Source organism: Bolinopsis microptera, chromosome 7 (genome assembly GCF_026151205.1).
Source record: "Bolinopsis microptera isolate Bmic1 chromosome 7, MBARI_Bmic_1.0, whole genome shotgun sequence".
In the NCBI taxonomy this organism is placed as follows: Eukaryota; Metazoa; Ctenophora; class Tentaculata; order Lobata; family Bolinopsidae; genus Bolinopsis; species Bolinopsis microptera.
The window spans coordinates 7875612-7901396 of record NC_087078.1 but is presented as its reverse complement, the minus strand read 5'-3'; the positions used below and the strand labels follow the sequence as shown (position 1 = coordinate 7901396).

The following is a 25785-nucleotide window of genomic DNA, read 5'->3' as shown; positions in this document are numbered from 1 at the left end:
CAGAATGGAAAGATTAGTAATAAGTTATGAAAGCATAATTTTTGTCTGGAGTTCTAAAATGTGCTTGTGGTACGGCACAAGACAACAGTCGTATGAATATTTTCCGACCAAAATTTTGAAATTCGTATAATCTAGCAGTACAAGATAGAGAGCACATCGGTCAGCTGAAGACCAGTGAACACAAATAGTCGGTATATCATGCATTGGTGTGGAATGCCACCATGACCTAATATTATGTAACAGCCTTCACTTTAATTATAAAGTGAATAAACTGTTTCAGAGCCTTTAGGCTTTTGATATTTAACCACAGGACTTATTGTGGTTGGCAGTATCAAGATGTGGTTGGTACTATGTGCCACAACTCTGCTCATCCCAAAATTCTAGATAAGATAAGAGATGCTCTCCAGCTTCTCTCCAGTGGCTGGCACCGCAGACAAAGGTGAATTCAGTCTGCGGCCATAAATTCTAGGCTTATCTGGGTTCTGTTTCTGTAGAAAAGAAATTTAAAATTGCTGCTTTGAAGATAAGAAGAATAACTAACAGAATGGAATCGTTAAGTTATGAAGGCATGATTTTTGTCTAGAGTTCTAAAATGTGCTTGTGGTACAAGACAACAGTCGTATGAATATTTTCCAACAAAAATTTTGAAACTTGGTGCATTTTAAACGTGTCAAATTGGCAAACAATTTTTGACATATAACACGGCGTGCATATGCTTACAAACATCTGCACGAGAAATCGCCCGATGAAAAAATTGTAGACTCTTGGGTCATTTTTTCTCATAACTGTAGTGAAAATTATTACTGATAAGGCAGGCTAACTTGCCACATGTTTGTCTATCTCATAGTAAGGAAATGTCATATTTATCATCGTCTTCCAATGTTCGAAGACAAAAATGTAGACTAGCCTTTCAACAGACTATCAAAACATTTACATTTTGGAAATTGAACATGCAGTATAAATGTAAAAAATGTAGCAAAAAGTAACAAAACCGCCAAACATTAACTTAAACTATTTAAAATAGATCACGCTCTCTCATGTACATCTGTCTCTGATCCAACAACGGTCAATCTCGACTTCGGTTATTTCAATTATTTTCATTGATGAAATGTAACGACATCTTTCAGTCGACTTGAATGGAAATGGAATTAAAAACGTTCGTTTCTTTATATTTTACATCTGATAAAGTGGGTTAGAGCTGTCGTTTGTTCAGTTCTGCTAACACAACCCGCCGACATGGAACACACCGCGCTGTTTCCAAGACAACCACAGGACGCGCAAGAAGATGTCAAACATTTAGTCCCACACTTTGATCAACCATTTAGAGCTCCTGCTCACTGGGTTACCATGGTTACTGTGTCACGTGATTTCGGTCCACCAATAAGAACTCGTGCTTATTGCGTAACTCGATCATCAGGGTTTGCTTTTGTCTTTGTTCCGAGATTTGTGCACGGGTGACGAGGGGAAATCAAAACCGTTGAATTGGTGCGATGATGGGGCCCCTGAAATAAAACGCTTAATTAGTGATAAATGTGTTAAATTTTAAGCATTTTTATATTCCATATCAGAATTCCTTTGACTGAATTCTCATAACGAGATCGTGATCTACTTCAAACTCGTAGCACATGTTAACAATCAAACAAACAATGAGACTGGTATTTACTGGCATGTACTGGCATGGTATGTACTCAGTACTGGTATGGTATACACTGGTATGTACTCAGTACTGGTATGGTATACACTGGTATGTACCTGGTGTCCAGTGCTTGCTAGGGGAAGCCTCAGCAGGGGGGATATCTGACAACACAGCCGATATTGCAGACAAGGTTATCACGGGTTGTGGGGTGGTTGCTTCACCTGAAAATAAAGAAAGTAGTCAGAAAGTAGCCTGAAAGTAGTCAGAAAGGAAGAAATCCGATCGTCCCTAATTCCATTACAGAGATTTCGGGTAAGAGGTTATAGCTTGTAAATATAATACAGAAGACGAGGACACATTGCATGTACGTTGTACAATGGTGTCTATACGAGATCCAAAAATTCGGCCAGTGCAGGGTCTACTTTTTGAATAATTTCAAGGTTCTCCGGTTTATTTTATGTTATGGGTGACTTATCGATCACTTTAGTATGTTCTTTTATTCTTAGTATGTTCTTTGATTGCTGATATTTTAAAATAGAAATGATTTATAGCGGTATAGGATAATTTATTTCAAAAGAATATTTTTTAAAAGGAAGTTTAACGGCTAATTTTAAGTTTTCCAAACTTAGAATCCGCTATTAATACTCCCCCAATAATCCATAGAACTTTACCGAGATTTATTTCATGTGATAAAATATCAATTCTAGGTCAATGTTTGTATAAAAAGATCTTTCTAACCTGGACTAGAAGTTACATTATATCTACCCTATCTAATCTATCTATATCTAAAATAACAAACTTTGGTTTTACCTTCCGTGCTGGAACTGCCATCTTTAGAACTATCTTTCTTTAACTTCCGTCGCTTAGCAATGGGGGCCTCAGATACGTCCGCTAGAGAAAACTCTGTCCGATAGGCATCAAAAGTGGTGTTCACGGCGTGTTTCACAGTGGAAGCAACCTTCTGATCCTTTAAATACCCTGTCAAAATTAATTGATTAATAAATAGTAAAATTAAGGTGTCAAAGCAAAGTAACAATATCAAAACACAAAACTAAAAACTCTTTCGTGACTAAATAGCTCATTTGACATACGAATGGAATTTTAAGCACTTCTGACAAACCAGGGGTCATGAGTGGGGTATGTGGCACATCGGCAGACATGATCCACTCAGCGTTCTTGACCTGCGTCAAGGACAATCTCTTGGCGGCATCCACCGTGAGAAGGCCCTTTATCAGCTCTCGGGCAGAATGGGACACACTCTGCCACTCCTCCCCCGACAGATTGAAGCTACCTCCCTTGATCTGCTTGATTACTGCCATCATAGTACCGTCAGTCTGGGAGCCTTGAAACGGTACCCGCCCGCTCAGCATTATGTACTGAAAACATTTTTAATTTAAGTTAGAAGAATTAGGATAGCTTAATTACAAGGATCAAGCTTCCTCATATATGCAGGATTCAACTCAGTTAATAAAAACTGAAACATTTTAAAGAAACATGCCATAGTTCTTTATTATCAAAATAATCATGGCAGATGACCACAAGATGACCAGGTATTAGAATTCTCCATTTAGCGGAGAATTATCAGGAACAACGTACCAGGATAACACCGAGACTCCAGACGTCACAGCTATCACCGTACTCATTGTTGAAAACAGCTGCACTGTTTGTAGGGGTGTTGTGGTGCTGAACGTTCCGCAACACCTGGGTGATATGGCTTTCAATCACCTTGGGTACGTGATTTTATCACCAAGGGTACGTGTTTTTATAACCCGGGTCACACGATTGGTATTAAAATAAAAGCATTCGCCACATATAATGCCTTATATTAGCGATGTTCTAATAATAATATGTTGGCTGTTGAGATAAGGACAGAGTTTTTGACCCTTTCTGGGGCCACCCACTACACAATCGGATGGCGTAAATGATGAAATGTCATCGAAGTTTTGAACGAGAATTAAGTTATTTCCTCAGCGTGGTGGTAGGAAAATGCTGTGTGGCTACAAAGCCAAGTATCAAAAGCGACCAGGTACGGTTAATCCAGTTAAACAGGTTTCGTGACCTTAACCTCGAGCTCGGGTCCTTTGTTGTAATGCAAATGTGACAATTGCGAATCGTCAAAGGAGAGCAGAGATTTTTGAGAATTATATAATATTAATTTTTCAATTTTCAGCTAACTTTTGACGAGTTTTAATATTGTGGCATATTTCGTAATCTATAAATATATCATAGTGCAGGAATGGGTAGAGTATCAGTAATGTGAAAACAAGTACAGGGTGACTCAAAGAGCGGACCCAAGATCATTAGGCTCCCATTTTCTTGTTTTTCGTCAAGAATCAATGACAAGCAGGAAATATTTAGTTTCATCGAAACTAAACTGCTACGAACGAACCTCAGGGGCAGCGTAGGTGAGGGTAAAACAGGGAGTTTTGAGGGGTTGGTGATCTGAAAAGACCCTAGCAAACCCAAAGTCCACCAACTTAACGTCTGCGTCGTCCGAGTTGTCTGTGAACAAGATGTTTTCTGGTTTTAGATCTCTGTGTACGATACATCTGAGGAGTGGCCAGGTTTTAGTAAAGTTATAATTCGTCAAGTTTTAGAAGCGGCACAAACTGGGATTTTGCTTTCAAATCCCAGGGACTTGATCACCAAATGCAGACATTAGGGTTAAAATGTAAATAGCCCAAAAGTCCACATGTCATAATACATGTAGTGTGTTGTAGTGTGGTTAGCGGTTAGTTGTGTGGTTAGTGTGGTTAGCGAACCTGCTGTGTAGGAAATTAAGAGCGCTGATGAGCTGCCTCATGATCCTAACAGCTTCTGCTTCACTGAATATCTTCTTCTCTCTGATACGATCCAGCAACTCTCCGCCTCTCACGTGCTCCATTATAATGTATGTGTGCAGCTGAAGAAAGTGAGATTTATCAAGAAATACCGATTTTGTACAAACTCAAAAAAATGTAATATGGGGTATGAGGGTACCGATAATCGTGTTTGAATAAATGTTTTTGCCAAAAAAGTAAGAAATCGAGTTATTTATTGATATTGATATATTGATATTAATATATCTATAACTTAACCCGTTAACCGCTCTACAAACCTCGTCTTTTTGTACGTCTACCAGCTTGACAATGTTTGGGTGACCTTGACACATCCTCAAAATCTGAACCTCTCTCTGACAGGACAGTATCTCGGTTAACAAACTATGCAAAAAATGTTTAAAATGTCAGGTGGAGACAATATTTATCGGGAGAAACTTGATATTTTTTAAAACCTTGTTGTTATTTCACAGAAATTATTATGTTTTTAGCAGACTATTTATTTAAGAACCTGAGGGTGGTTTCTGTTACTGACAATCTTCACTGCGTACTCAGCCCCAGTTTCCTTGTGGATACAACTGCAGACTGTACTAAAAGAGCCTCGTCCTATCACTTTCTTGTTCAGTGTGTAGTTCCGTAGGAAGGGCGAGTTTTTTACCTAAATAATTACCGAATTAGAGTTTTTAACGGAACAAAGGTGCAGCGATATAATTTGAGAGTTTTATTTTATAATTTATATGGCTGTTTAAAAAATAGGAAGTACAGACAATTAGTAACTCACGTGTAAATTTTGGATGAGGTTGTTAATTGGTTTAGATGCGGATTTAGTGCCGCACAATTCAGCCGCACTGTCGGCGAATATCTCTGCATTAAAAAGAACTGACGGTGCGACGAAACTGAACCCCTGAAACAACAATATTGAACTTATTCTCATTTAATTTGACCTCCGATCTCGTACTGTAATCATCTTCGAGATGAAAACGTTGTATTTCTTACACTCCCCTTACACTCAACCCCATTTTATTTATTTGCAAATAAATCACAAATCATAGCATAGCTCATTTAAAATAAGTCCAGCATTTTTTTTTTTTTTTTATCTAGACACTTATTTTACTTCGGTGTATTCCAACAGCCACAATGTTACACAAGTGCAACCAGCCAATTACAGGAAGCCGAAGGATCTTTTTGGCCAGTGACGGTTAAGGTAGTGTGTACCATACTTTCTTCGTCCGAGACTTTGCTGCAATGTGCAGCTCCTCATTTAACCCTCACACCCGATTTCTCGAGTATTCGGCTGAGTAGACCGGGGGGCTGCATAGACCACTCATGATCCTTAGCTGAACGTCCACGACGCTCACCCCACGACCAGGCAGTCAGTGGGTTTCGAACTCGCAACCTAACGATTGTAAGACAGGCGTTCTAACCAACTGCGCTACCTGGCCGTCGAAAGGCAGATGAGAAAATGTATCCAACTCGTATAGTCAGTGAAGTTCATAACTTGATGACAGACATCAACGGGTACACATTAACGAATTTATCAACAAGATGGGTTAAATCATACTTACACGAGCCCACATAAAATTCCCGACGTTTCCTATCCTCGAATAACAGCTCAAGTAACAGTCTTACAAAATATATTATATACGGAGCTTCTTTGTATCGAAACACTCAACTTACCCTGAAAATCTGAGCAAAGCGCTTGGCACTTTGGGGTGGAAATGCGGGGGAATCCACCGGGGCCATGGTGGTGAATTCCTCCGCAAAGTTTCCCACGTCCATCTCGTCCCTGACACGCGGCTTGAAGGGAGCTTGGATACGCTTGTGAAGAACATCATCCCAGTTTAATTCCTAAGTGGAAGTTGTGAGTATTACTGTAGTTGAGTATGTGGGGCTCGTTTGAAGGAGAATGAATGTGTTGTAGATTTATAATCATAAAATTGTGTGCTACAGCTTGACCATTATCAATTGTACAGTGCACCATGTCAAATTGTGCAATAAGTAGCAACTGATGTGATTAAGTTTTATGTACATTATTTTCACTCCAGCCGTAGTCTGGTAGTATTGAGTTTCGTAACCAAAACCAAAAGTTAATACAGGAAGGAGCCGAAGACTTACTTAAAATGGTCAATCAAAGGTTTTTTTAATAATATTAGCACAAAATTGTAGCTAACTCCCTATTACATGGCAAGAGAAAGATAAGAACGAAAGATAACCTGGAAGAAAGGATGCTCTTTAACCTCAGCAGCTTCCCTCGTTCCACAACCTATCCGTACTTTAGGGTCCTTCTGTAATAGGCCCCATATCAAGGACCGTAGTTGTGGAGAGAAATGGTGTGGAAGTGGTGGAGAGTTGTTTAGGATACGCCTGTTATTATGATGGTGTTAAATTTGTAATATATACAATCGGGTGATCGTTATATTATAACTAATTTTTAAATCAAACAGAATTCTGTCAGGAGAAATAAGAAACAATTTTATAGAATGAAAAACAAATTTGTTTATTTATTGTTAACGAAATAACAAACCTAGTGATATCTGACTGGGAATTAGTCTCGTTATCGATGGTAAAAGGAGAAGCACCAGTGCACAACTCATACAAGAGGACCCCCACACTCCACCAATCCACGGCCATGTCGTGCCCGGTTTTACCACCACGTAGCACTTCCGGGGCCATGTACTCGATAGTTCCGCAAAACGAGTACGTTCTCTTGTCCTGAATAGTAATGGTGAAGGGTTGAGCTGGACAGACATAGTAATCTTGTTTTTAAAGGGATTTTAAGTTATTTAACTTGGTTGGCCTGGAGGAGGGGTGAACCATCATTTTACTATCAGCGATTAACCAATCAGGCATCAGCTTCCAGTATTGACCAATCAAACTCTAAAATCACTGTCACGTGTCAAAACAAATATGGTCGAACACCTCCCTACTTGCTGACAATATCTATGATTATGCCAAAAGATTGATGGTTCAGGCAATTAAAATTTTGCCCTGGCAGTGTGATAAAGATACCTATACATTTAGTATACAAGTTGATGATGTAGGGAGGTTTAATTGCACAATTACAGGACACGTGACTGCGCGCCACAATTCCGATCCAGTGGATGATTACTGTCTAGTACTTTATTTACAAAAACATATCAATTGCTGACAATAGTACTTTCCGCATGAGCCGCGCATATCTGGACAAATTTTGGCGCTATCTCACATTCTGCAGCTGTGTGTTCAGGTATATTTCCTCAAGGCTGGGGGCATGTTTGGATCAATCTCCAGGATCATACGATATAAAAAGACGCGGAAAATTCTCGAAAATTCTCGTTAAATTGGAGCGAACATGGTCCATAACATTACATCACAATTCACAATATTATGCAAGTTTATTTTCACACGTGAGTCCCTGTCTGACCAATCACCTTCCAGTTAAACAACTTCAAATACCAATATGTACATCTGGTACAAAGGTGCAGTTTCTTTACTAGCAGTAATGCAATATCCAAAATGTGGACTGTGGTTCACGGTTATTAACGACTGGTTCTTTGAGGTGGGTCTTTGAAGATTCATAGGTACATTTTTGACAAGGTGCGATAAAAAGCAAAACCAGTTATTACGCGACCCCTATGATCGTAAGAAGTAGACAAATCCGATACCCTAGTGTATGTGACACTGTACGATTCCGTGTATAGTTGTATAAAGAACTTTTCACATTCTACGATATATAAACACGCAAAAAGAATTCCACATGACGTAAGTAGAATGGGGATATTCCCATATAAGGCTGAACATAAACATTTTGGAATTTTGAGGAAAACGTTTCGGGTGGTATTTCTTGAAAACAACGCTGGAAGGCCCAATAGGCGCGGAATTTTTTTTCCAAATCCAAAGTTTTAACGTATGCGAAGGTAGTGTCTTTAATAAGTAGGGTAAAATAGAATATTCAAGTCTTCTCTGTTAGCAAAAATACAGCAAGACTTTAAATAAGAGACCGGTTGATCTACAAAATAAGTTAGTATCAAATTTTAACAAACTTATTTATAAATCTAACTGGCGGGTTGAGTTTCTCTCCGAGTAGTTTTTCAACGGGCAAGCTGACGTGCTGATTTATACGGAATGATGTTTAGAAAGAAGTGATGTAACTATATAGAGAATGTACAGCAAATACCTCAGTTTACTGAGCATTCCAGCTTTTCTGATACCTGTTAACTGGTACAAACTGAAACTTGATATCGGGTCTAATATACCTGGCGTTACTTGTATGATTTTCAGTTATCATTATTTCTCAGAAAGTGTATGTAGAGTTGTTCTATAGCTGGTGGTGACATCGCAAAAAAACAAAAATTACCGTCCAAAATATTTGTTCATATAGTCGAGTCTGAAATTTCAGATCGATAGATAATAGATATACACTGTACAATCTAACCACATATATTCAAAAATATCCCCCTCAAAAGGCAGCCCACGTGCGGGCACGTGCAGCCCACGTGCAACCCTCGTGGGAGGCCACGTGAGGTCACTTAGCGGCACCATGCTGGACGTGGGTAACAATGCACATCGCACGTAGCGGCCTCCCCAGAATCAACTCTTTTACTCCCCCACATACCCACATACCCACATACCCACATACCCACATACCCACATACCCACATACCCACATACCCACATACCCACATACCCACATACCCATATCACTGCTCCCCCTCGTACCCAAATTCTAAGCTATCACAGAAATGTTCTCCTATTTTGAGGGACAATGCAGGTCAACGTATGAATAAATTTGAAATTGAACTAAATTTAGTGAACCTCCCTAGATTTCAAACTTACTTACATCTGTTCAATATACGGGTATATGCCTCCCATAAAACAGAGCCTCCCAGAATGTATACGTTTACTTTTTTCCCGATTTCTGCATCAAGTACTTATTGCTTCTGATTACTCGAAAGTTTTCGTTACGTTCTTCCCGAAAGGTTTAAAAATCTAAATTTATAGTAGTTTGTAAATTTTAGTGACCTCGGTTGACGGTTGTAGAATGAGATATTCAAACATTATAAAATGTGTGCTCAGTACCTAACTAATTTCTCCAGTTATAACCTATTCCAAGTGAAGCCCAAGATTCCGATTCAAGGTATGCACCCGTCACCTACCGTACCTATGTAGCCTTAATATAATTTCGGATTATATTAATATGTTGAGAGACCTAAAGTATTCCCATTATTAAGAAATAATTTTAATTTTAATAATTATTATTATACATTGAATTAATTGTTGGTAGCTGTGATGGGCTTCTCGTGCAGAAATGAATATCTGTGTGAGCTTGGAGAAGCATCATGAGCGAGATTTGCCAGGTAACTGGCTATCCCGTGAATGGAAGCTTGTATTAAATAAATAATAATTATTATTATTTAAAAATAATTATAATTATTATTATAAATCAATAACAGTAATTAACCTACTCTTAAGATTCGCAGACATGGTCACCTTTTGCAACACCTTTTTGACTAACTAACATAAACATGGAGTTAATTAACAATTACAAACCAAATAATCAACCCAATTAACAATTACAAACCAAACAATCAACCTTGCAAACATACCTAGTTTAAATAAGAAACCGACACTTACCAGACTGTCGTAAGCGAATCCCTTGCTGAGACCGAAGTCAGTCAATACAATGTGTCCAGTAGCATCCAACAAGATGTTCTCTAACTTTATGTCACGGTATATGATACCCAGCTGAAACAAAAAGGGTTAAATATTAATTTTGTGGTATATGATAACCATTACCCGATACCCAACTCAAAAATTACAGAAACACAAAAGTTACGAAAACAAAAAAGTTACAGAAACACAAAAATTACAGAAACACAAAAGTTACGAAAACAAAAAAGTTACAGAAACACAAAAGTTACAGAAACACTAAAGTTACGAAAGACAAAAGTTACAGAAACGCAAAAGTTACAGAAACACAAAAGTTACACACAACAACGAGGGAGGGAGCATTAAAGTTACACACAACAACGAGGGAGGGAGCATTTCTAGAAGGGTAAAAGGTGGGATCTAATAGCCAGCTCTACAAAGTCATGTACGTGACCTAACGAGTACATGCAGATAGAGAATGTTACAATGTAGGTTTCATGCTGGCTAACAAAGGGTACATTTCACACAGATATTATATGTGGAGTATTCTACACATTTGGTTCTACAAGTAGGTTGTGTACGCAACAAGTTCCGGTACACAGTTTTGTTCAAATTACCATGTCTTTAAAATAGTCTGGAGTTGGTGAACATACCACTCTCCCACAATTGTAACATCATTTGGTAAAGTTTTCCATGATATATCATATATTGGATAGGCAAATTACATACTTTCAAGCATTTTCTTTCTTGAAGCATTTGCTTTCGTTCCTTCACCGAGACCGTTTATATAGGTTTAAATACTCGACCTACCGTACGAGTGCATTTAAGACGCCATGATTTGATAACCATGAGATTGGATAACCAAGATTTTGACTATCACAAAATACAGTAGTACATTATGTAACGTGTTCTGTGATATTATTAAAATAAAAGAGTTCAGCCACGTACTATTAAGAAGATGTGAGTGGGCAGTGGCTACCTTGAGAGAGACAAGAGTAATTGGACAGGAGTCTTCTAGGTGTTTGTCATGCTGTTGGATTACATGTGTGCATTTTTATTTGGTTTGCCATAATATCATAGTTATGGCCTCTAAAAGCAGACCTCTAAAAGCTGGCCTCTAAAAGCTGGCCTCTAAAAGCTACCCTCAAAAAGCTGGCCTCTAAAAGCTGGCCTCTAAAAGCTACCCTCAAAAAGCTGGCCTCTAAAAGCTGGCCTCTAAAAGCTGGCCTCTAAAAGCTGGCCTCTAAAAGCTGGCCTGTGAAAGCTGGCCTCTAAAAGCTTGAAATACAATTACACTAAAACTTGCAGGTTTAGAAAACAGCTTCTGTGGTCCATCTGTGATACGAAGTGTATTTAAAATATGAAATATTGATGGTATGATAATACATGTTAATGGTATGTTGATGGTATGTTAATACATGTTAATTTAATGCCCGATCCTTTTTTGTGATGTAAGTCGAAATAAATAAAATGGTGTCCCTCGTGGTAACATACAACAGCTGTATTCATAGATATAATACACATTCGATCTCGAGTGTTGAGGTGAATAATATAGTTGTACAAATCTAGATTATAGACGTAGTTCGTAACTGCTACTAATTGTAGTGTCATTATGGTTCCTGGTGGTAATTATGGTGATAATTATAATGATAATTATGATGGTAATTATGGTGGTAATCATGGTGGTAATTATTATGGCAATTATGGTGGTAATTATGGTGGTAATTATGGTGGTAATTAGTATGGTAAATATGATGGTAATTAGTATGGTAATTATGATGGTAATTATGGTGGTAATTATAGTGGTAATTATTATGGTAATTATGATGGTAATTATGATGGTAATTATGATGGTTAAAAGGCAAAAAACGATCGAGCTTTTTACCGAAAAACATCATTTTACTGACACCACGGCATCAACTTTAACACAACTTTCAGCAAAAACCGTAAAAAAACTGGTTTGAATGCTTTAATGGCCTTCAAATCAGCATGAAAAAATAAAAATTGGCCAAAGAATAAGCATTTTAGTGCCCAAAATTTGGACCCCCAAGTGGTGTCAAAACGCGAATTAAATAAATAATACTTATTTTAGTCCACATCAGTGGGGATGGTACCATTGACCGAGATCTTGACATCAGGATCCAGCGTGCTAATGGTGCGTTCCATCAGCTTTGGAAGATATGGAACAGTCGAACGCCCACCAAGATCCGTATCTACAAGGCTGCTGTTATTACTATTCTGTTATATGGAGCTGAAGTGTGGAACACAACAAAGAAGCAGATGAAACGGTTTGAGGTCTTCCATCTGACCTCCCTGAGAAGAATCTTGAAGATAAAGTGGTTCTTCCATGTCTCCAATGAAGAAGTTCTCAGGCGTGCTGGAATTAAGTCTATCGAAACTTTCATCGGTGCGGCTAGACTAAGGTGGTACGGACATGTTATGTTGTCAGAATGCCAGAGACGCGGTTCCCCAATTTCTTACTGGATTGGAAACCAAACTATGGAAAGAGACTGAGAGGTCGAGAGGACGACCCCGTAAAGGCTGGATGGCCTGTGTACTCGAGGATGCGGCTGAATTTACAGGTGTCGATAACATCAGCAGAGATGCAGTAAAACAGTTGGCTCTTAAGCGAGTGGAATGGAGGAACATGTTACGCCGTAGAAGAGATGTGTGTGATGCAGGCCACTCCAACGACTAGGAGGAGACCTCTTCATGTAGCATGTATGTATTTTAGTCTCTTGAGTCTTGACACCACTATAGGGTTAGACGGGTTCCTGCTAGTCACAATAATTGTAGAAGCAAGGGTATATAATACGATGTAAGAAAATATAACTATATAAATATGATTACAGGTCTAGACTATACGATCGTTAAATTACGCGCTATTTTTGCCATCCTGGCTCTCTATTACCCTTCCCAGTGTACATCATCAAGTTCTGATTAATTTTATTGGCTGCGAATCGAGCGGGGATGAGACAGAAATGACGTGGGATTTGATTAGTCGCTGTTACGAGGTGATTGGTTAATCGTTTAAATAAAGTATATTATAAATGTGCTTTACATCCCCCTATTGCTGTGGTAAATTCAATAGTTAAAGGACCAGTTAACTGAAAAATTTGTAGTCTCCAATTTGGCTAAGATTTAAATCAGCTGTGACAAACTGGTAAAAAATTGTATCGCCGAAAGAACCAACTCTCTAGCTTACGTGTAACGCGTGTTATTGCAATAATAAGCTGTGGCCGCGTGACGTCATAAAGTCCCTCAGTGCGCGCTGGCATAGCGTAATACAATGCACAAATGTTTATCATCGTCAATAAAACACGTGTAACTCACTCAAATTTTAGAGTTATGACTATTTCCCTAGTTCTCCAAAATCCTTATAGTTTTGGCTATCACCCTAACTATACGAATAGCTGATTGGATGTACAGTGCTCACGTCAGGATTTTAAACAGTGACATAAGTTCTTGAACAGTGGCGGGTGAATGTACGGTTAGAAAGTTTCTGCTATTACAAGTTATGTCATATGTGATAATTTTGGATTGTTTTCATTGCTTCATTAAAACGAAGGGAGACTGTACCGATTATTTTTCCCCAGTCCATGAAACTAATACACAAAATAATGTGCTATATATTAAATATAGCTGATCAGAGTGTAACTCTGTAATATAATATTACAGTTGTTCGGAAGAATGCGAGCAGTCAAATGGTTCGCTATCCTAAAAGACATAGTTCCGAGAGCAATTATATTTTTAGCATAGCGAAATTTCTTACTTTAATCCACACGTGCCAGACAGTACAGGAGACATGAAGTCTGGCTATTTTACGGCCGTTCCCATCGGACCATTAGTCGAAGTAGCTCCTATCAGAACGGTGCCGTGGGAACTGAAAAATACCCGGTATACGTAATACTGATTGGAGTGTACGGTGAGCGGTGTGTTTTGAATTTGACTTACCTAGTTATCGTCCTACTTGTATGATCATCGGTAGGTACATAACATAAATAAACTACTGGTAAAATTAAATACCAAGTGCAAACGTGTTCAGTCAATCGACCCACTGAACAAATATAGAATTTCCAAGACCCTATTATTCTTTGGCCATATATATTGCGGCACGATCGATTCTTAGATGGCTAAACGACATACGTTAATCTATACAATTCTTAAACTATGAGATAGCACTTTAATCTAGAAATACACTTATTATATTACTCCTGATTTTTACATTTCAATTTTCATGTAAAACATTGTAGCCATAGGTTGATCATGGACACTGACAGCTTAATTTTAGATAATAATGATTTATGAGTTTCTCTAAAGTTAACTCTAAACTAGTGTAGTCCAGTCATTTAAGGACATTTATGGAATTGAACCTGCAAATTTTCGTATACTCACGAAATTTTGCAAAAACCTTCTCAAAAGTATGAATAAACGATTTTCGGTTGGAGACATATTGACCACGCCGATATTGACCCAATAACGTAACCGACCCTTTGCTTCTGAAGGTCGTAGACTTCTAAATAGGCTTAAACGAAGCGGCATATGCATGTTTATATAGGAATTACTGAGCAACACATGGCCTAAAATCCTTACTCTTCGAGAAATTTGCCAAAAACCATTTTGGGCGTGGTGCTGAGCCCATTTTCGATAGGATCGTGATAGAGTCTTTAGACAGGGTGCAAAAGAACCGCAATTAGCATATTTATATATGACTTACGAAGAAACAGATGCCTTAAAGTGCTTACTTTTTCAGTTATTGGCGAAAAACTGATTTCCGGTTCCAGAAATCATGCAAAAGTATGGGTATCTTGTAAATTGGGCTATGAAGGCCCTACAGATTTTTGAATGATTGCAAATTGTGCAGAATGGCCATGTTTATATACAACTTATGAAGCAACATGTACCCTAAAACACTTATTTTTCGAGTTATTTAGGGGAGAAACATTGTATTATGTCCATTTTTACCTGTAAAATACAGTCTCACGAGCTCTTCTGTGCGCGCAAGGGACTTTATGACGTCATCGCCAAAATAATACAAACGCTAATTACACGCGTTAGAGAGCAGTTAGAGATTTAGGAATTTCGACTCGTTGCTCAGTTTGCTATTTGTCACAATCTGTCAAAATATGAGGATAACTTTTTTTTGAGTTAACTGGTCCTTTAAGATGATAGCTAAATGGTAATTATCAAATCTTTAATTAATTAATAGTATTGTTATCCAACTTTTAAAGGAAAAAATAAATGGTCAACTAAACCCCCCCCCCCCCCCCCCCCCAACTCCCTCAACGCTCAATAAAAAGAGAACAACCGCGATGTTACGAACATTGGTATTTAAACATTATACTTTTTAGTTGCTACTCAATATAATATAAAGAAATAAGATCAATAACCAACGTAACCAATTAAATAACTAATTAAAATAAAACAATGATAGATAATCGCTCCGTAATCACGTGACTCACACTGTGTAGGTGCTCTAGAGCGAGGGTAACCTCGGCAATGTATAGTCTGGCTTCATCTTCGGTGAACCTCTCTCGTTGGTTGAGATGCGTGAACATTTCTCCGCCGTTCACGTACTCTGAAGTTAAATTAAGTGAGTAAAAGTGAGTAAAAGTGAAAAAGTGAGTAAAAGCGAGTAAAAGCGAGTAATAGTGAGTAAAAGCGAGTAAAAGTGAGTAAAAGCGAGTAAAAGTAAGTAACAGTGAGTAAAAGCGAGTAAAAGTAAGTAACAGTGAGTAAAAGCGAGTAAAAGTAAGTAACAGTGAGTAAAAATGAGTAACAGTGAGTAAAAGTGAGAAAAGTGAGTAAAAGCGAGTAAAAGTGAGTAACAGTGAGTAAAAGCGAGTAAAAGCGAGTAAAAGTGAGAAAAGCGAGTAAAAGCGAGTAAAAGTGAGTAAAAATGAGTAAAAGTGAGTAACAGTGAGTAAAAGTCACATTTTTGTAACCATCCAGTTATTTGCGTCATCAGGCTGTGCTATATCTTTAATGGGATCTAATCGTTCAGTTCAAAACCAAAAAGCGGAATAGAAAATCTAATAATATATTGAAAGTGGTTTATGGCATGTTTCCCGCCACCGACAAATTATAATACGTTATTAAACGTATGAGTTATGACGTTAAAAATGGAGATTTTGTATTGTTTAAAACCACTTCCTGAACTAATTTGTCTGATATTTTGTATATAATACCCTCTGTGAGATCTTTTATGTGGCTTTTAAAATTTATATAGTCATTAGAATTGTGAAATTATATTCGTTTAAAGATCTGATTGATTAATCAGAAGTGGTTCTTTAATTTGGATAAAATATTTTACTTGAAGATCACCAAATATGACAAAGCACCTCCTCTAAAGCTCTAAGATGATTGACAGCTTTGACAATTGTGGGAGTTGCTTTAATGGTTTAAACAAATACCAAGTTAGCAATATCATGATCATTCAAATATTGGAGCTATCAGCTCCCATATAATACGATAACTATAAATCTAAGATTGACCGATGCTACTATTATAAATATATAAATGCCTCAAGAGGCTAACGAGGAGTAGTTTGTAGAGTAGTATCTATAACTTCAGAATATTTATATAGTTAATTGTCCTTAGTAGCGCACAAAATACAATGTAGCAGCGCGCTCTACTACATGTTTTTATAAAGTATGTCAGCTGTAAATGAGAGTATATTTATCCTTGCTATGTTTTTCTGTATCGGTTGTCGGTAATGCCGACTTGGTATGCCATCATGGTCAAACATAGCTCAGAATCTCTACAATAATTGGTAGTTACAAGTGACAAGGATAACCAGGACAATAAAATTGTCGTGATCACGTGCCATGATCACGTGATAGGATATACATTATAGTTATACAGTATACATTATACATCAGGAGAGAAAACCAACTAACAGCCAGACTCAGTGATGTTAATTTGTGAATTCCTCAGAGTACGAGTTATCTAATGTGTTTGAGATGTTTGACAATAAATCATGACGGGATTAAATCTTAATAAAATTAAAACATTACATATTTCGATCTTTGAAATCAAACACATGCAATCATACGCGTTTTCGATTGCTCTCCGATGATAAATTCATCAGAAAATCACACAATGCATGTACATGATGATATTAATAGCGTGTGGCCCATTGTGACAACTGTATTGACTTGAAGGTGCGAATACGCTACACTTGCAATTAACATAATTACTGGTGCAATGGGGAGACGATAGTAACACGCTGTTAATTGTAGGAACTAGAATTGTTGTTTTTTTCTAGATGCGAATTTCCCACAAGTTCATTTATATATTGTGGTCTTTCAAATTGTATTATCGCACTTAAAATCTATGTACTACAGTCGTGATCTCGTAGCTAGGAAAATCAATTCAAGATTAAGTACGGCGAGTTTATTGTATCCAAATTCAATTGAGAAACATGTGAGACTCACAAATTCACTGAAGTTACTCATGCCCTGTTACTAACAATGGCACCAAGCTTATGTGTGACAATTTTAAACAAAGGGAAGAGGGGGCAAGATTCCCTTTTGTCGACACCATTTACGTGTCCCACTAGCTCGCAATATTATCTTATAACGTTAACACGTTACAGTATAAATCTAGATCTGATTTAACAATGGTCAATGAACCCGAAATTGTGGCCCCTAATGATAAAGCAAAGTGTGAGTGCAGCCTCACAACTCAAAGTGTTGAAGACAAGATGAGATAAAACTTTTATGTGGGGCAAAACTCTTTTGATTTGTTCTTTTCAAATCAGAATTCAACTTATGATCCATAGAATAAATTGCTTTCTATTCTTTTTTTCTTCTTTTTTTGTCATCGGGTCACTGAGCTACTTGTACTGTCACAATGGTCTCTATTTCGACCCTGCCCACAACTATAAGTCATTATTATGACCCATATTATATATATATAATATAGATTGCTTACTCATTTAATCTTATTCCCCTAATCGTCAAATGATGCATTAGTTCGCTGTTTATTAGTCTCATGATTGAGAACCTGATAGTTGGATAATATCCGGTTGGAAGAGACAAGGACAAATGAAACAGGAAGTTAGGAATGTAGGCAAATTTTCGGCGTCCACGCCATCTTCAGGCTCAAATTATTTGTTATATAGTAGTGTTGAAAGTATTTAATACTTTTCCTGTTTCATTTGTCTCTTCCAACCGGATATTATCCAACTATCAGTATCCCCTAATCATGTTTGATAATTCATCAGAGCCATGAAAAATTATGCGATGCAGCAGTGTGGGAAAATCCACATGCACAGTTCGTATCATATCTTTGGCAAGGATGGACAGGTACGAATCCAAATACTAATTAATACTCAAAAACGTTTCTTAGATATTTCCCAGAAAAGGAATCGATCTTAATAACATTTCGACAAGGTTGTATTTATTCAATGGTATTGCTATCAGTTCAAAACCAATTATAGGCTGCTTAAAACTCTCAAAACGACGCCCTGTTGTTAGAAATCCGTCATGAAGGGGCCCAGTTAAGTTCACTCAGCCAACCACACTAGCTGAAGTCTATCTGTTGACAAAGGACTATCATACCTGAGTTCTAAACGCTTTATAAACGTTTAATCCACTTATTGAACAGTCAACAAAGCAGCAACACCCAACACTGTTGTAGCCTGTCTAGTCGTTGACCTCTGATTGTTAAGTTTCTACTGTCGATGAAAGAACTTGAGCTAAAGACCAGTACATCACAATGAGTGTGCCAAGCAGCGGTTAACACATGTTGTCATATTGTGTAATACTGGAAATATAATGGACTGTGTTCTACTACCAGCACTGATTATAATTCTATATCTACAGGAGCTGACAGAATGAAGTATCTATCTATCTATCTAAACGTGCTGACTTAAATAGAAAGCTTATATATTTTAACAGTTTGATTCGATGTAGGCTGCTCCCGTCCAATTTTGGTGTCAGTTATGTGGATGGATTTGATGAGTTCTGTGATAGGGATGGTCTCCTTGACCGCTCTCTCTCTCGCGACCTCAACAACAGCGGTTAACACATGTTGTCATATTGTGTAATACTGGAAATATAATGGACTGTGTTCTACTACCAGCACTGATTATAATTCTATATCTACAGGAGCTGACAGAATGAAGTATCTATCTATTGCAAATTATCAGAGGTATATCAAATTATAAACAATATTTGTACTACAACGAATAATATTGGTGCTGCAATGAAGATGGTTGTGACTGAGTGACTTGTGCTACATACAGCAAGAGTAAACAGCTGCTAAATTATCTAACCTAGGATGAGGTGCAGTTTAGCGTCTGTCTGGAAAGCGTAGTGCAGGGTCACGAGGAACGGTGACTGCCGGACTCTTTCTAATACCTGATAGGAAATGCAGTGAAATTAAGGTGAAATATATGGAATTAATTAAAGCTAAAAAATTTACTTGTTAAAGGAGACCGGCTAAATTGGTGATCAGGAGTTTTCTAAGCCTTGCCTACACCATTTTTGTAATTTAAACTTAAAATGAAGGCAGACTATAAATTAATGTCAAATTTGACTGACAAATTATAGACAAATTAGGAAGCAACATTAGCAATTCTTAAATTTAAGCATAAACTGGTTTTGTGTACAAATCTAAAGTTTACCTGACGCTCAGTGAGAGTGTATTCTGTAGTTTTTTGCTTTTGAAGTATCGTGCCTTTCTTGAGAACTTTCATTGCAAAGAGTTTTCCATGATCAAACCCACCATTCTTCCGTACCAAGAACACTTTCCCGTATGCTGCAGTAAAAATAGAGTGGTTAAATTATCTGAACTTAAATTTGAGGGGTTAATATCTAAACAGTCTTGATTCTGTATAAAAAATATTGTGCAGTACACAAAACTGAACATACAAAAGTTGGATGCCGAGAATAAGCATACAAAAATATTGTACCTCCAGTGCCAAGGACCTTGAGAAGCTCAAAGTTTTCTGGTCCTACTTTCTCCTCCCTGAGAGCGAATCGTGTTATGTGGTGTTCGACAACGTCTCCCATTTGCTGAAAACATCAATAACAGCTCTATATATTTTCTGCTGATATCTTCAGAATACCATGTCTTGACTACCTATTGTGGGAGAGTTAGAACAATTTTATTCGAAAAATAAGTACACACTGTTTTTTTTTGTGGCAACCACTCTATCTACAATTAGAGAGTGTTGAATGTGGAGAAGGCAACCTTCACCCAGGCTGTATTTCTCACATCTGGAGGTATGTCGAAAGAGTGTAAGCAACTTGTCAACAGATTAGCGGACCTCATAGCAAGAAAGAGGAAGGAGAGGTATTGTGATGTGGTAAGGCATGTAAGAACGAGGATAAGATTTGCAATGCTAAGAACAACACTTATTGCTCTACGTGGGTACAGAGGAAAGAAGATGGACAGCAAACATGAGCCCCTCTACCAGAAGTCTCATACAACCTTATCCCTGCCCCAATGATGGAGTAAATCATGTGTTTTGAAATTTTGGTGTATATATTTGATCGTTTAAACTACAACAAGAAATGCGGCCGCTTTTCTTTTGTGGATGGCCGCTCAATATCGGTAACAATGGACCATTTCTGTTACCTATGTATTGTGCTCTGCCAGTTGCATCACTTGATTTAATTGAATGTATTATATATTGTTTGAATGATCACAATAGTCAATACTGAGCTAATATAACATTGTCCCACTCTCTCTACATCAAGGTCCAATGGGTTTTTATTTATTTATTTTTTTGTGTGGCATATTCCCAGTCATCTCTGTTATATCTCATTTCAATAGGTCATCTTAAATTATTATAGCTAATCACTTGTTTCCTATAAGCATTCAGTGAAATGTGATATCAGGACTTAAACTTCAACACTTTCCTATGAAAAGACCCCCATTTATATTTATATCTTTTACATTTTACACCTGTCACTCACATCATATATAGACCACAAAAGAAAAAAGATTCATTCAATCATTACATTATACACTCACTCCACCACACATGCACACAAACCATTGAAGCAGGTTACACGCGGGTGTAACGTTCACTTTATCCGAAGGGAAAAATTATCCTTTACGTAACGCGCGATTTACGTCTTGGTAACTAAATTATTCAAGCGCTATTTGTCAGAGCGACACAAATGCGCGCGCGGCTCACCTATCCAACACTCATGTTTACATCGTATCAGGCAATGGTTCAGTTTAATTATGGTAAGGGCACAGCCTGTCAAAAACCCTTTTCGCATGATCCGTCGACACCGCCTGAAGGTGACTGCATAATAACGGATCAACGTGGAATCAAACGTTAATAAGCTTGCAGCTTCCGATGACAATGTATTCAACCTGGTGTCATGCTTAAATTGGTTTTGGACCTCTTCATGCTTTTAATTTATTTATTATTGTTATTTGGTATTATGAGCTGATATGTATATATACATACGGTATCTAAAATTAAGCGTATAGTGAGCATATTTAACAATTTTTAAGCAATAATGTATTGCGAGCAGCTGTAACTTAAATATCGCATACAAATCATATAATTATAACTCAAAACTAAAATTTTATTGGAATATAGGTTAAACTAAGATAAAATTAATGTCAGACCCGTCGCCACTCTCAGCAGTCAACCAGGGCTCATAAAAGCTTAACGTTCACCAACTGTGCTAATGTGAGTGGCGGTGTGGTAAAACCCATTTTAACAGCGTGAATATTTATCAAATACAAGCGCGCTAGCTGCTAGCATACTTGTATCATTTAATTTTAAATCAAATTTATTTGGATATATATTTATTGATTATGCATTGAATTGGTGATAAATAATAAAATTGTCTTTTCTCAAAAATTGTCTTTTCTGGACACCTGAAGATTCAGAACTTACCTTTCGATCCAGTTCATTCTTATCTTGGTAAGTATTCAGTGGCGTAACGAAGGGCCCCGCTGACCCCGCTGTACAGGGGGGCGCCGTCTTAGGGGGGCGCCAAATCGTCGTTTGAATGTGGGACAATTATGAAAACTTAACTAAAGTACTAGCAAAACTGCGCGTTTTGCTCTAGATACACACTTTTTTAGAGATTTTTACCGGGGTATCCTCTAAAATCACCTAATTTGTTCAATTTTAGGGAGGGGCACCAAAAGGGGAGGGGGCGCCAACAGGGGGCGCCTTTTCGGCAGGGGGCGCGGGTGCCAACAGGCAACGTTACGCCACTGTAAGTATTGTTTTTTATCTATAGACACCTTTTATATTGTTTTATACATATTCTCTCATTAAGATATTCCATGATTGCTATTTACTTGTTTGTAATCGATAATTGATATCTATTTATTTCAGCTTGATTAACACCATTTGTACTGCGTTTCATTAAGAGTCGATATCAACTAACAATCTCAACATATGATACCTAATAAGAGATTTGCGACAGATACTTGGCACAAATTTTAATGATTGCAATGGAGTAGATGGTGCACTATTTTTTGCGCACTATTTCATCATTTTATTCGTCATTACTCATTCTAGAGAGCACGATTAAAATAAGGCAGAGATTTATAATAGCTAGCATTAGGCAAGAAGTATCCAGTTGTTCTGTTTATGTACATTGTTTTGAGACATTTTCACAGCTAGGAGTCCCAATAACGGGGTAAATGGATGGAGACGTTTTCACTAAAGATACAAAGTATCTATGACAACTATAGTGCAGTAAATTATAGTCCTATCAACTATTATGGTTAACTATATGGTTTACAGTGCACTACAAGACGTGCACCTAAGATTGATATTAAATAATGATAATAATTCTATACAGTTACATAATTGAAACAATTATGGCCCCTAACTGTGGGTAGAGTATCTTTGTTGAAGTGTCCTGGTATAAAACTTATCTGAGAGACTGCATTAAAATAATTTAAAGAGAGTTCTCTTAAAACTGTAAGACACTAGGAATAAATATTAGGACCTAATAAAATCAAAACAAAATGCAGCCACCTAGTTTGTTGTGAAGCTTTCTCTTCACCTACGTTGACGATTGACTAGAGGAACCATCTTTGGCGAGTATTAGGAACTTAGACCATTACAAATCACAAATACCGTGCTGTAAGTTTGCAAGGCATGTGGACTAAGTGGGTCAAGAGTACTCGACTTGAAATGGACATTAAAAGATTTTAGATCTTTTGAAAGCGTCCTTCCTAATTAAACTCTCAATTTTGAATTTCCCGATTACTTGGCAGAGTAGATCAAAGAATATTGTATATAGTGTCGTCTAACCCGGCGCGCGTCCTGGTAGGTTGTAAACCTACAAACAATTGTAGCGCGATGCACTACTGGGCCGCGCCGCGCATCAAATGATTCTTTTCGCAATTCTACTTCAGTAGATCGGCAAATGCACCCGTGCACCGATGGGCCTCGCCGAGCTGCAAAGGATTGACATAGTGAATCAAAGTGGACAGGGGTCCAATAGAAGCCACGTCAAACAAATCTGAGTAATATTGCAGAATTTTATCCGAATCCTTAGCTCAATGTTTCGACTTGTCATACGTTGTATGACCCGCCGCGCACTCGTGCGCGGCTCCCCTGTATCGAAGGAACTCTACAGGGTGAAACGACGATGGGGGTCACGACGTGATACAAATTTCGACTAGGTACTTTATTGTATCAGTTATCACGTCGTGACCGTACCCCCATTGTCGTTTCACTTTACAGGGGGAGCCCGGCACTCGTGCGCAGCGGGTCATATAGCTTGATTTTTGTCAATTTTTGATCGAAATCGAAAAATCAAATTTTGAATATTTGTAATATTGTATTTCATTGTGCTATAATATGATATAGCTGTACTTACTCATTTGAAGAATATAAACTGTAAACACTGCTGTAGCTTTCATCGTTGTCCATTGTTAATGGACTAGCCCGGCGCTCGCTACTTCGTAGCATTTGCCTTTGTAGCGCGATGCACTACTGGGTCGCGCGCGCGCATCCAATAATGCTTCTCGCAACCACGTATGCAGATCGGCGAGATGCGAAGGATTGACATCGTGAATCAACATTTGCCTCAATCGGGCCTAACATTTCTTACTGGGCCGCGCTCAGCCTGTCATTCCGCTTAATCTCTATTATGTTTGTAAACATGATAGCCTGAGTGCTGAGGTCCCCAGGTAAAAAATTTCAAGAAGAAAGCGGCGCGCGCAACTTCGAAGAAATTTAGACTAATAACATCCGTCAACTTTCATCGTAACTCAAGTTCAAGTTGACACACGCTGCAACCTTCTCATACGTTGCATGCCACTTTTCGCGCGCGGAATAATATCTTTGATGTTTGTGATACGCAACATGTATCAACTGCAACCCCTTTTGATCGCGCGCGAAGGGCCCCTAAAGGCTCTCTCGCCGAAGTGCACGACGCGCGAGAGAGGTATACAACGTGTAGAAAAGTTTAAGAGTAAACCAGTACAGCCCTGCGCGCGCTCGGAAGATTTGATTATAGTGGATAGGTTGACATAATATAAAAATGTACAGTGTATAAATGATAAAACTTGAGTTACCTGGGGGACCCCAGGCTATTATATTTATGTTTATGATCATAATGGAGATTTGGCGGAATGACAGGCTGCGCGCCGCCCAGTAAAACTGGAGTGGTTCGAATCTAATCACGGGTTATATTTAAGAGCTTATTTTCTAGTCTTACGAATAGACGCACATCATGTATCCAAGATACGCTGTACTGTATACGCTACTATCCCAACGGCAAACGGGTTGGCCTGCACTCTGGACAATGGTTCATTGTTGGGATTTTACGTTTTCTACATTTTGTAATTTGACTTGATAATTGATAATGTTAGGTCGATCTTCATCAAAGTGATTTCTAGAATTTGAGAGATTTTCGAAGTTCCAAATTAAACAATTATTCTTTTTAAAACTCATAAATAAAAATCCACATATTATTCCTCAGCGACAATGGCAACTTCCTCCTCTGCTTCCTCAACAGCAACTTGTGAGGCGCTCATAACTTGAGAGGCGATACGATCGGCGTCCCGTCGTCCGGCACTTGTGATCATTCTTCCACCATCGGGATGATTGGCGATCAGTTTCATCTCTACGAGCCCTTTAAGAGCGTGTCTGATGACGGAAGCTGATGCGTTTTTGTGGTGACTGGGGGCTGATCCTCTGTTGATTCGTCCTCCGTAGATTTTCCTCAAGGAACCGGTTCCTACACCCTGTCTAAGATATACTCTTCTCAATAGGGCTGCTGATCGAATGTAATACCAGTCATTGTCCTGAGAATTTACTGGAGTTACAAACCAATGATAGTAACAAAATAATGATTCTATACAACAATGTGGGCTAGGAGTACAGTGTAACAATTGTTACTATGATCCTGTCTCAGAAATTAGAAATTAGAATATAAAATAAAATGAGTTTGAAAACAGGAAGTTAAATATTACATATGTCATAATTTACCTTAGGTGGGAGCTCTTTGAAAGTGGCAGTCTTTACGATATCAGTCCACTTGGGAATTGTCAGTTTTCCTGATTTCTTAAGGAATGCGGCGAATTCTTTGACCCACATATGTGACTCAACATCCTTGAGGGTGACTCCTCCGGTGTGCTTCTCCTTGTATATGTGCTCCTTGATAGGACCAAGAGATTGGTACGAGGCCATGCTGCTAAACACTGAGAATGTTTAATTAAATTTTGTTATTTGACAAATAATTTGAATGGTTAAGC

At 38.0% G+C, this 25785-nt stretch overlaps 4 protein-coding genes across 7 annotated transcripts in view; 1 reads left to right on the top strand and 3 right to left on the bottom strand.

Annotated features, from left to right (window-relative positions):
• Positions 1 to 18213, bottom strand: part of LOC134818848 (ribose-phosphate pyrophosphokinase 1-like) — a 115710-nt gene extending 97497 nt beyond the window's left edge. For all 4 annotated transcript variants that reach the window (XM_063828536.1, XM_063828538.1, XM_063828537.1 and 1 more), the window contains exon 1: positions 18187 to 18213. The gene's annotated coding sequence lies outside the window, so the exon portion shown is untranslated. The remainder of the gene's footprint in view (positions 1 to 18186) is intronic.
• LOC134818856 (disks large homolog 2-like) overlaps positions 1 to 25785 on the top strand; it is an 88333-nt gene that overhangs the window by 7389 nt on the left and 55159 nt on the right. The window lies entirely within an intron of this gene.
• On the bottom strand, positions 512 to 20171 carry LOC134818833 (ribosomal protein S6 kinase alpha-5-like). Its single transcript, XM_063828517.1, has 18 exons — positions 20000 to 20171; positions 19712 to 19845; positions 19361 to 19445; positions 15543 to 15658; positions 10066 to 10176; positions 6977 to 7164; positions 6666 to 6816; positions 6130 to 6300; positions 5234 to 5356; positions 4964 to 5110; positions 4734 to 4808; positions 4399 to 4538; positions 4026 to 4185; positions 3233 to 3337; positions 2757 to 3012; positions 2447 to 2614; positions 1753 to 1857; positions 512 to 1502 (listed from the first exon to the last, which is right to left on the bottom strand). Exons 1-18 carry the CDS (start codon positions 20097 to 20099, stop codon positions 1414 to 1416), a joined length of 2424 nt encoding a protein of 807 aa, XP_063684587.1. The 5' UTR covers positions 20100 to 20171; the 3' UTR covers positions 512 to 1413.
• LOC134818857 (small ribosomal subunit protein eS19-like) lies at positions 24963 to 25751 on the bottom strand. The gene is made up of 2 exons (XM_063828550.1): positions 25520 to 25751; positions 24963 to 25335 (listed from the first exon to the last, which is right to left on the bottom strand). Exons 1-2 carry the CDS (start codon positions 25718 to 25720, stop codon positions 25000 to 25002), a joined length of 537 nt encoding a protein of 178 aa, XP_063684620.1. The 5' UTR covers positions 25721 to 25751; the 3' UTR covers positions 24963 to 24999.